General features: G+C 34.8%; 1 protein-coding gene across 11 annotated transcripts in view; it reads left to right on the top strand.

Annotated features, from left to right (window-relative positions):
- The window catches only part of LOC145296925 (single-stranded DNA-binding protein 3-like), a 317,297-nt gene that overhangs the window by 212,320 nt on the left and 92,831 nt on the right, over positions 1 to 12,146 (top strand). For all 11 annotated transcript variants that reach the window (XM_080143120.1, XM_080143125.1, XM_080143119.1 and 8 more), the window contains 2 exons: positions 698 to 743; positions 6,912 to 6,947. In XM_080143120.1, the coding sequence (XP_079999246.1) occupies positions 698 to 743; positions 6,912 to 6,947 (82 nt within the window). The remainder of the gene's footprint in view (positions 1 to 697; positions 744 to 6,911; positions 6,948 to 12,146) is intronic.

The raw sequence follows: 12,146 nt of genomic DNA, 5'->3' as shown, positions 1-12,146 counted from the left end.
CAAAATGCATTTTGCTTTCTTCATAAACAAGTCGGTCATTTAAATCTTTTATTAATAGTTAAAAGAAAAAATGAATTATTCAGTGAAATGTAAACTTATCGTAACTGTAGAATAATAATGTAAAAGTGTCTTTCAAATTCTTAGCAAATCCTCATTAAAAACATTGACAATTTTTAAAGTTATTCTCATCTAATAATTTAATAGAAATCAAAACATTAATTTAACAGCAGTTTTAATAACCATTTTTAATTGAAACAAATTAACTGAAACAAAATCCAAATGGAAAACTCCCTGGCAGCACTTGTTAAATGCAAATAGTTTATATATTTTTCTTTTTAAAATACGGAAAGGAACATGTTCATGTTTAGCCTTAAAACAGATAAAATATTTGGAAATATCATTGAAAATTCTGTTTTCATATTATTAAAATTGACTGCCTTGATTGAAGCTATTTTTTTTTATGGTTACTTAAAAGAAAGCTCAACTCCAAACCTATTTGTAGAATACTTTTAATTACTATGGTGGTCACAAACATTTTTACGTTGGCGTGAACACTTCTCCATTATCTGATGAGGAAATCTGTTAAGGCAATTCATCTGTTAAGAATGCTTGAAATGAAAATGCTATACTTAGACTTTTTGTTTTTTGTGTGTGTGTTCCTTGATGACTTGACAATATTTCAACTATTTTTTTTCAGGCCTGGTGGACAAGGAAACAGACCATGGCCTCCCACATCCTCATCAGTAAGATGATTAAAATACTTAATTTTTTTTTATTTGTTATTCATTTATTTATTTTATTTTATTTATTTTATTGCTTGGGGGAGGGGGTAATTTCTTTAAGCACTTATTTTTAAATCCCACACCAACCAAAGGGTTTTATAAAAGTGAAATTCAGAGAATCTTGTTTAATTTGAAATATCTATAGATCAAATTGAATGCATATCTGAAATATTTGAATGTCCAAATGGGAATTTGTGCCAACTTTGATATACTCCAAAGAAATTAAGGCAAACAGAAATTGATGACATTTGATAAATAAATCCACACACGTGCGTGCGTGTGTATTTATTTATTAAAAAAAAAAAATTATAAATACACCAACCCTCAAAGGAAAAGAAAACAACAATTGCTCCTGACGTTAATCGGATGCACCGCTAGAAAGCACTTTAGAAACAATATGACCGAACAACAACTTTTGGGCACCGTTCTTTATAATATGGCTGCCGAAATTAAAAAGACTGCTCAGCAAATAGAAAAGCTATCCAGAAAGATCGGAAAAAGCAATAACTCTGTCGTCTTCAATCAGATGTGTCTAAATAATGACTTGCTTGCAAAACATACAAAAATATATATATATATATATATATATATATATATATATTGGATAAATGCAGACCAAAAAGCATAATGAATTTAAAAAAATAAAAAATGAAAATAAAGGTTAGTTAACCAGGTTTCGTTTCTCACTTATCAAAGCTAAATCGAGGAAAATATGATTAAAACAAACAAAAAAAAAAAGTCATGAATATGGCGGGGGTAGAAAAAAAAAGAAGAAAAAACAGAAATAAACAGGGAAAATTACATAGAGACTAAATTAAGTCCAAGAATGATAGGGAGAGTGCGACTTACTAAGGATCGTAAACATGTCAGCACTGAAATTCGTGGCACACGCATGGTTATTTATAAGATGATCGCAAATCGCAAAACCATACGTATTACTCAGAACATCCGAGGGTGAAAAATTTGCATAACGAATCTTTGAAGGCACACGCTGTTTCAAACGAAAATCTAATCTTTGCGATATTCGCCCAACATAGTGCACACTGCAACTACATTTAAATAAATAATAGAATTATTATGGTGTGGGGGAAGAACATCTTTGTGAATAGACGGCAATATAGGCATAGTTGAAAAAACAACATGCGGGTTTGATGCAAAATAACACTTACACTAACAATTTACTTAAAAAGGACAAAAATGTGATTGTGATTTTATTCGAAATGTTTTTTGATTTAACTGATGGAAATTTAATGATCGCAAAATGTGTTTGAAAAACCAGTAAAATAATCCAACTCCGACGGTATATATATAAACAGTATATAATTTATTACGGCAGCTAATACATTAATTGAACAAATATGCAACACGCTCACGATTAGAGTTTAACGGTTAACAAACACATAAACATTACGACACCATATTGAAAAGAAAAGTTGGTTAACTCTGCCTTTTTATAAGGGAGATAACTTAACAAATTCATCTTTAAAAGTTTTTTTTTTTTTCTTTCTTTTTTTTTTTTTAATTTCAATCATTCAAACTGCCTTGTTGTAAGACACTTCTCAATAACCAAGGGGATGCACCCCGTTTAGTGAGGCAGTCTGCCAATTGTCTTCCTGTCTCTTGCCATTGGAACTCTTCAATCTGTCCATTTTCCACAAGTTCCTTAATACCACTGATTTCGATCCGTAATCGTTTGTCTTTGACAGATTTTGTTGATTTGACCGCTTCATAGAGAGATTTACAATCAGTGACACAAATTATAGGTAGACTCTTGGGATTTGTTCTTCCTGTTGTCAATTCACCAAACAGAGTGGAGATGAAGACAGCCATATCAATAGCTTCAGACATTGAAATTGTTTCTGCAGCTAAGGTACTGTGGACAATCCGTCTGATTTTCTTTGAGTTTCACCAGATCGGTGAGACTTTCCCAGATGTCCCAGTGAGGAATATGACATAACCCCCCTGACTTCCACCATCAGGAAGATTTCCCAAAGCGGCATCACTAAATATCATCAAATGTAACTGATCATTGTCACCAAGATGTTGATACTTCAATGATAGCTTGGATGCCTTAGCTTTTCCAATAATTTTGTTGGCAGTTATCGGGTCCTTTATGGTGCTAAGGTTAATATTAGTCGCTAGACTACAGACATCAAATAATAAGTCCGGTCGGCTCTGATGCGCTAACCACAACAATTGGCCGATCTTGGATCTGAGTGAATTTATCTCAATTTCTGTTAGCGGTGATTCTTTTTCCATGGTCCTTGAACAATCTATTGGAATGGATGATATACTGTCGGTATATTTGTTTTGGTTTATTAATATTTCTGGACCGTAGCAATTAAGCTCAATTCCACAGTATTTGAAGGCCTTACTATCCTCTTTTCCAATTTTAAATGCGCTGCGTATTTTGCTGATGGTATTGTTGAATGTCTTTGAAGTCATCTACATGACACGCCAAAACTCCAGCTAGGTTACCAGATTTACTAATCCAGTAGAAAACTGTAGGGTCCATTTGGGACATTACACCGCCATTTTCAATCATAACTGATTTCACTTTATTATACCACTGCAGAGAAGCATCACTCAATCCATAGACACACTTATTTAGCCGCCATATCTTGTCACTGAAAGCTTCTTTGGGTGGTCTGATGTATACTTCCCTATCCATAGTGTGACCCTGCAAAAAGGCAGTTTTTATGCCTATGGAGTGTAGACTCCATTGATTTTGGGCTGTTAATGCCATAATAAGTCTTAAGGATTCATGAGCACAGGTTGGTGAATCCTTTTGAATGTCATTCTTGGGTTCTTCAAAACCTCTAGCGACCAGCCTTGCTTTTTGCATAACCCCATTAGGTGTGTTTTTTAAACTACACACTCTGCACGTAGATATGCATTTCTGTCCTGCATCATCTATTTCAGTAAAAAGATTGTTTTGTTTCCAGCTGTCAAGTTCTCTTTTCCTGGCCTCATCGAATTCTCTACCTGCCACCATCATTATAGTGTCTCCTTCTGTGGGTCCTATCAGTGGTTCTGCCACATTAAGATCCGTGACTTTACTTAAATCTACTGACATCTCTTCATTCTCCAAGTTTACTGGCCTTTGGATTTTCACATTAAACCAATGTTTGTTTCTGCCGGTGGCTTTTCCAGCCCGACTTATTATTTCCGCCTGTATTTGCCCATTGCTTCCCTTTTGGTTGAATGTGATGATGTTACCAGGCTTTATCTTGGCTATAGGATCGGGTTGTGGGTCATTTTTTGTCCCAACCTCAGCTGTTTCAGTATATTCCTCATCAGATGTTTCATAATTATAGTCCTGGCTATCAAAGGTTTTTGATGCTACTAAAATTTCATTAGAGTTTACATCCGCAAGTGGTGAGTTACACAAATGCAATCTGCATTTATGTACTCTCACAAGCATTCCACCATGTCTGACAAATACCACAGGACTATCCTGACCAATGACAACACCTGGACCCTTCCATTCTTGATTGTCTGGTCTTTTGTAATAAACTTTATCCTCCGGTGAGCAGAGATCAGGTGTGGGGCGCGTTTGTTTCCTTAAGGCCCTCCTAATTTTCTCAGATGATTTGGCTTTGATAAAAGCCTGTCTTGCAGCATGCAATCCATTTATGTTGTTTTTTACAACTTCACTTGTGGTGGTCCCTTCTAGTGCAGGTGGTTTATCAGTAAGGATTGTGGGAATGTTTGGATTTCTTCCAAAAACTATCTGATAAGGGCTATATCCATGTACATTTTGTAACGAATTCTTTGCCATAATGGCCCAATTTAGTGCTGTTTCTCAATCCAGAGTGTAGTCGGATCTCAACTTCAATAATATTTCAGTTAGTATCTGATTGTGTCGTTCCAATAGACCATTACTCCAGGGTGAATATGCAGCAGTGGTAGAGATGTCTATGTTAAAATTTTCAGCCATATCTTTCATTTCAGCATTGTCGAACTCACCTCCCAGATCACTGAACATTCGTTTAGGTGCTTCATGGATACTAATCCAGCATTGAATGAATTTTTTTACAATTTTAGATGACTGCTTAGTGTTAGTGATGCAACCCGCACTGAACCGGGAAAATTCATCTATGATATGCAAATACCATAGGTTAGGTTCGAGTCGATGAAGATCCATGGCTACAGTATGGTTGTAGTCATTAGCTAAGGAAAAACCAACAACTGGTCTTGGTGCAGGTTTTCTATACTTCCTACATATTTCACAATTGGCTACAATTTTTTCCAAAATTTTAGCCACCTCCACAACATCTGAGCCAGCAGAACTTAATAGCAGTTTTAATTTCTCAGCTGAGGCATGTCCAAACTGTCTGTGCAGTTTTTCTAAACTTTTTATTTTTTCTTTATTGGTCATGTTATCAACAATTAGCACATCGGAATGGGAGTTTCTTGTATGATGACCACTACCAAGAATATCTACACAGTAATGTCCACTAGATGTGAATTGTAGGTCCACTGGCTTCCCAAACATGAAAGCTTTGTCTGAATTAAGATCCAGAACAGCTCCAGCCCTCTTCAACGAAGCTTTACTCAAAAGCAGAGGAATATCAGCTTGAATTACCTCAGCACTTATATTACACCGAGTGGAACCTATTATCGCCGGTAGAGTTACCTGGGTAGAGGAGTTTATAATTTTTCTGTCGCCAAATCAGAAGGGTCTATTACTTCTCTTAATAATATTTTCTTGGTTGATATTCTTTTTAGATTCATCCAACCATCTTTGGCCACAAACGGTCCGAGTACAAGCTGTGACAATCACTGCCATGTTCAATGATTCAACTAAAAAAGTTTTACTTGGAGAATATTCATCGTGTGAGAGAAGTGTGATGTTACACTCTTCCATTTCTGTTTCTTTATGCTCCAATTCGTCTGTTTCGGTTAACCTAACAGCTTCACTTTTGTGGGGGCACTCTCTCCACCAATGCAAAACGCTCTGGCAAATAGAACATTTAGTAACTTTCCCATATCTGTTAGTAGGGTTCCCGTTTCTAAATCTATTAGATTTTCCCGTATCTGATCTAGGAAAGTTACGGGATTTTTGTTTCCTTGATGTTGTTGCATATAAAACTGTTTCCTGCTTTACAATAGGCTCCTCATTAGAAGGTATAACATTTGATTCTCCAAATATACGTTTTAATGTGGACGTCATGTTTTTACATTTCAATTCTGACGAAGCACACGCTGTCAATGCGAGTTGGCGCTGTTCATAATCCAGGCCTGACTTATCTAATAGTTTAAAAGCTAGGACGGCATCCGGCAAAGTTATTTCAAACTTGGTGCTTTTGAGACATCTCTGGTCGAATTCTATAATATATTCAGAGATACTCATGTTTTCAGGCCGCTGGAATTTATCAAAGTTTTTGTAAGCCTCGTACATAGTCTAGAGAATCCTTTAAAAACAAATTGTCTAATACATTAATAAGATTCGACATATCTTCATCTGTGTTGAGTTCTTCCACTTCAAATCCCATAGCTGCCCATTTTGCATTTCCGTTAAGTGAAAGGTTAACAGCTAATGCCTGTTTGTTCTTTGGTAAATCCGTCATCATTGTCCAAATCTTTATTTAATTTTTCCAGCATGGGTAGTCGTTCTCATCAAATTTAGGAGGATTTTTGTAGTTAACGGCCATTTCCTCTTTGTGGTCGTTCGTTAAAAAAAAAACTTCAATTATTGTTCCGTAGATCGTTTTCGCTCACAACTACGCTCTGCTACCATGAAAAACCAGTAAAATAATCCAACTCCGACGGTATATATATAAACAGTATATAATTTATTACGGCAGCTAATACATTAATTGAACAAATATGCAACACACTCACGATTAGAGTTTAACAGTTAACAAACACATAAACATTATGATGCCATATTGAAAAGAAAAGTTGGTTAACTCTGCCTTTTTATAAGGGAGATAACTTAACAGTGTTCGCCATAATAATTGAATCTGTTTACTTCATTTCTTCTATTGTTTAATTAATTTTAATGGGAAAATATTTTTCATCTTTTGAAAGTTTTTGTGATTTTTCTCTTTTTGCATTTCATGTTTTTAGTTTTGTTTCCATTCCTCTCTTGTTAAACATTGTTTTCATTTTATTTCTTTACAGATAAATTATTCGTCAGCCTCACCTGGAAGTTATAATGTAAGTATACCAAAATGAATTTATTTACTGATGCCAATCAGAACAAAATCATTCAATCAGTTTGAAATAATTCTGTTATATTGTGGACTGAATTTTTTAACTTCCTAACACATACACTTTGACTTGTCATTGCTTGCTTACTTTGGTAGCCATCTTGTTTGCAGTTTCAAACTAGTTGTGCTATGAATACAACAGGGAAGTTCAAACTTTCTTAGTAGATTTTCCTCTTTCCGAAAATAAAAATGAATGACAGTCTTAAGGCTTTGTTGTATGGAACAGATCTTCATCTAATAAGATATAACGTTCATTGTTTTGGGAAAAGGACTTGAAAAAAATCCGTTTCTTCATCTTGCTATGCCAGTCATCCAGCTTGCCTCTGTCTAGACTGCTGCTGCTTCTCTTCTTCATGTTGTCACTTCATATCTCCCATTTCTGTTCACTTATGTTCTCATGCTTCAGCAAATGTTTACATTAACCTCTAACAGCTGTGATAAATAGCAGCACAGAAACAACTCTCACTGCTATCAATATAGAAGCATTCTCCTCTTCCATATTTCTAGTGACAACAGCGCTAGTCACGAGTATATGACCTCCGTATATTGCATGTATATGATGCCAATATCTTTTTAATGCATTGAATTCCTGAAAAATTTTATGAGACAACTGCTGTAAGTGAGCTAAGACACTAGTGATCAAAGACCTCGTCTACAAAGGTCTGTAGCTATCATTGGCCAGGTCTTATGATGATATACACAATAGCTTGATAAACTCATATTTTTGTAGTTAACTTAATTTCTCAACTGAACCACAAACAAGATTGTAAGAGATAGAAAACAAGGCAAGCGTTTCCGATTTGGCCATTTATATCCACTTCTGGCCCATTTCAGTGATAATAGATCCAAGATGTTTGAAGCAACAAGCCTCTTTAAATTTTCTACCAAGAACAATTGGTTACTTTTCAGGAGGAAGCAGTTTGGTCTTTGCCATATTAACCCTAACCTGCCCAGTTGGAGAGTGAAAGGCTGCAATTTATCAATTGATAGCTGAATGGCAGTGTAAAATTATTGTCTTGGATATCTATGCCGTAACATTGTTCCAATCCTTAAGTACAAACTCTTTACCTAAAGTATCACCCCCCCCCCCCCAAACCTCTAAAAAACGGTTCTTAAGAACATATGTAATCCAATTGAAAGCAAAGTTGAACAGAAAAGATGCAATCAGAATGGATTCTAAAGGCAGATGTGAACTTAAGTTCATGTTAAACTGTAGTAGACTTCAGTAGATATTACTGGATATTTGTGTTGGTGAATGTTTGCTTATTAATTCGGCAGTGGGGCACCCTACAGAAAATTAATATATTTGGAATTAGCAATGTACAAAACTAGAAATAAATGAATACACTTTTAGGCGATTCAATCTTTACAAAATTGATTGCAACAACCAAAATGCTAACTCTTGTTTCTGTGAATCTTTTAACACAGAAAAAGGAGAGAATTGTAATATTTCCAACGCAAGCTAAAATAGTGTGTTTATCATGAACTTGTCATATTATCTGACAGGTAATAGAGAAATTATTTCTTAAATATCTACCAAGTTTAACTTTAATATTTACACCATTAACATAAAAAAAACTTTTTGTTTTGGATAATGTTCAGCATATTTTAAAGATTTCATAAATAGTTAATAATTTACCAAATGTTAGCATAACAAAATTAGTTAACGATGTTATTCAGTTAAACAAAAAGTATCATAATGGTTAAATTTAACTTTGAAAATACTATTTTAAAAAATGCCATAATTAAAGGAACAAGACAAAAAAATTAAAATAAAAACTCTCACATAACTCAGAGTAAATGTTAAGTTCACTATGAAAACTAACATGGATAGAAAATTGGTAAACTTAATCAGGGATGAAAATTTTACCATTATTTTTTATTTCATATAAACCACTTTTCAGTTTACCTTAACCCCCAACCTCCACTAGATCATAACTTATCAAGACCAAAAGCCACTCAAGAATATGGGTTAATGAGATTGATGGGAGTGTCGTTTGAATGAAACCAATTAATCATTTATGAAAATGGTTTATAACAATTATTTGTTGACATTAGCTTTCAAAATGATCCATTTTGTAAGCAACAGGGACACCATTCGATGGTCACATATCATAGGTAGAAAGAAACCTTGTCCATGGAAATTCTGTTTCATGTTAGGCACTTGGGTAATAAATAAGTTATTTGCATCTCTGGGAATAAGATAAATTCTTGCTGTGAATGTCTTCAAGACAGAACAATTGGAGCTCAGTAATTTTCTAGAGAAATAATGATAGTGGATAAAGACTAGCAATGTCTTTTCTGTTAGAAACGGGTTTCTTTGTGTCATTATCCAGCCAGTTTGATTTCTGGTTTTCTCTCAAATCTATATATATATATAAAAGGCAAAGTGTGTGTGACCATTTCATGTATGTCTCGCAAAGGCTTTTTTCGCCGACGCTCCGGGGGGGGGGGGGGTTACAATCACTTAGAACTGTTAATATACCCCCTAGATAATAATATCTAGGGTTTGGGAACGCGTGTAGCGTCTAAATTTATTTACGTCGATTTTTACAAAATTATTGCTATTTCAGCCCGTCCTGTGTTCGTTCAGCTTTTTCGTATAAAAAGCGAAACTAATTCAAAGCTAAGCGCCACTGTTCCCAGCAATTGCACTGGGAAACGTCCAGAAGCAATCAGCTTTGATCAATGTGGGGCCAAACTCCATATATCAGACAATTGCTATTCAATCTGGACAATGTGGAGCTGGTTTTCCCCTACCCAACATCTTGGGGGGGGGGAAAACCAGTCAAAGTTGGGTAAACAAATCCAAAAGCTGCCCCGCAGCAAAAGTTAAGTCTGCTCCTTCTATTTGACCTCATTAATGAGGTCAAATAGAAGCAGCAGAGTTAACTTTTATTGCGGCCACGTATCAATTCTGTTTTTATTACTTAAATTCAAACGTGTTTCCGTTAGTATGTCGCGGTGGCCCAGTGGTTAACATCGCACGATTTTTTTTCACACTTTAATTTCCAACTGTGCCTCAAGAGTTTGGGTTCGATCTTCATACTCACCTACCAAAACTTTTTATTATTATTATTATTATTATTATCTCCCCCAGCCCCGGGACTTTTGATTTACCCAAAACCACACAAACCTCCAAATAGCCAGGCAACGCCGGGTATCCCCTGCTAGTCTCTAATAAAATGAAATCATTAGAGTAACAAAGGATAGGAGGCAGCTTACTTGTGCAAAGGAGGAAATCTAAAGAGACATGACGTTTGTCAAATGTTGAATATCTGCTATCAAGAACTAAAAGTATTTGGTTGTTACTATCTGATGTCAATGTTTCATCGTGTGCCAACCTTTTTATTTATAGACATAACTGGAAGAAATTACGAATTATATCAATTCCATATCTGATATCTTTGTCAATTTTGATAGGGGTTGGAGGTCATAGTAAGAATGTTAGACATTTAAATTTTTTGTTAGGTCGGTTTTCAGAAAACCTAATGTTATTAATAAACAAAAAAAATTTGTTAAAAGTTCATACAATTTTGCTATAATTTACACTAACTCTATGACCCAGCATTCCTTGACATTGATTATTTTCAAAATCTGTTTTGTAAATATGTTCACATGATCAGTCATCTCCTTCTCAATAAAGACCAGTCAGTCTCCTGTGCGTCATGAGTAAGTTGCTGGAATCTGTTAAATAGAGAAGTAGCCAACCACCTCAGCAAAAATAACCTTAGTAACATGCAATATGGTTTCCGTTCTGCTAGATGTACAGCAAATGTGCTAACAGTTATATCTCATAGGATTAGTGAATCTCTCAATGGAGGCTTTCTTTCTAGGGCAGTTGTCCTTGACATATCAAAGGCCTTTGATAGGTTATGGCATAAAAATTTACTCCACAAAATCTCCGGCTGCAGTATAGCTAGAAATGTCTTCAATTATTAAATCATTTCTCTCTGATAGGTTCATAAGAGTAGTGGTTGATGGGCAGAAATCAAATGCTGGAGTCCCTTAGGGATCCATCCTGGGCCCAACTCTCTTCCTGATCTAAATTAGTGATCTCCCAAATCACATCTTAAGATCATTCGTAGACATTTATGCTGACGACACTACCATCTATGGCAACACTTCAAAGGCTGTAAATGACCAAATTCTATTTGATTCTCTTTCCTTTAATCTTGATCACGTGGTGCAACGAGGAAGAGATGGCTGGTTAATTTTAATGCATCTAAAACCAAGCTTCTATCTTTACATCATCAACGTTCCCCCGACTCTTTATCTGTGTCTAAACCTAAACGTAAATTCCATGAACAAAATTTCTTTCTTAGAACTGCATGCCTGTGAAACTCTATTCTGTTTGCCTGCTTTCCAACTAACTACAAAATGGTTGTCTTCAAGTCCAACATGAACAAGTTCTTGATGAGCCGTCCCCTTAAGTAATCCAATTTACCCAATTCCCACTACTGACGATTACTACGACATTTTACCATTGACTACTGTACACTCATTAACCCTTATCCTCGAGTGGCCCCCAGGCCTTGATAAGTGGACTCCTTTGTAAAAGAAAAAAAAAGTCTGTTGAAAATAACAGCGCTTCTATATTATAATAATGAAAAAATATTGAATTTCAAGTAAAACAAATGGAATCTACGTAATTGTCATATCACAAATAGTAACATATCCAAAAATTACAGAAAACAATAAGGCAGGAAAATAATTATTAATGAAAAAAGAACTTTGTGACATCACTGTTAAGAAACAAGTTGACAGGGGAGATAATTAAGTTCTGTTGCTTACGTCACGTAATGTAAGACAAATTTTATTCCTCATCTAAACTGTTTTTCATTAATAATTATTTTTCAATCCTATCGTTTTCTGTAATTTTTGGATATGTTACTAATGATGACATGACAATTACGTAGGTACCATTTGTTTTACTTGAAAATTCAATATTTTTTCATTATTATGATATAGAAGTACAAAAATAATTTGTATGAATAACTAACTAGTGATTTTTCTTAGTAAGAGTTATTTCCCTTAACTGAGTTTTTCTTTGTAGATGATTATTTAGTAATGTCTATATATTACTACAGTCCCTGGCTGTAATATGTATTTGCTTAAATAACAGATAATAAACCATCTTAGTCCA

Source organism: Euprymna scolopes, chromosome 17 (assembly GCF_053919585.1).
Source record: "Euprymna scolopes isolate OS-2025 chromosome 17, ASM5391958v1, whole genome shotgun sequence".
Classification (NCBI taxonomy): domain Eukaryota; kingdom Metazoa; phylum Mollusca; class Cephalopoda; order Sepiida; family Sepiolidae; genus Euprymna; species Euprymna scolopes.
Note: the sequence above shows the minus strand (reverse complement) of the source record. Positions and strands in the feature narration are given on the sequence as shown.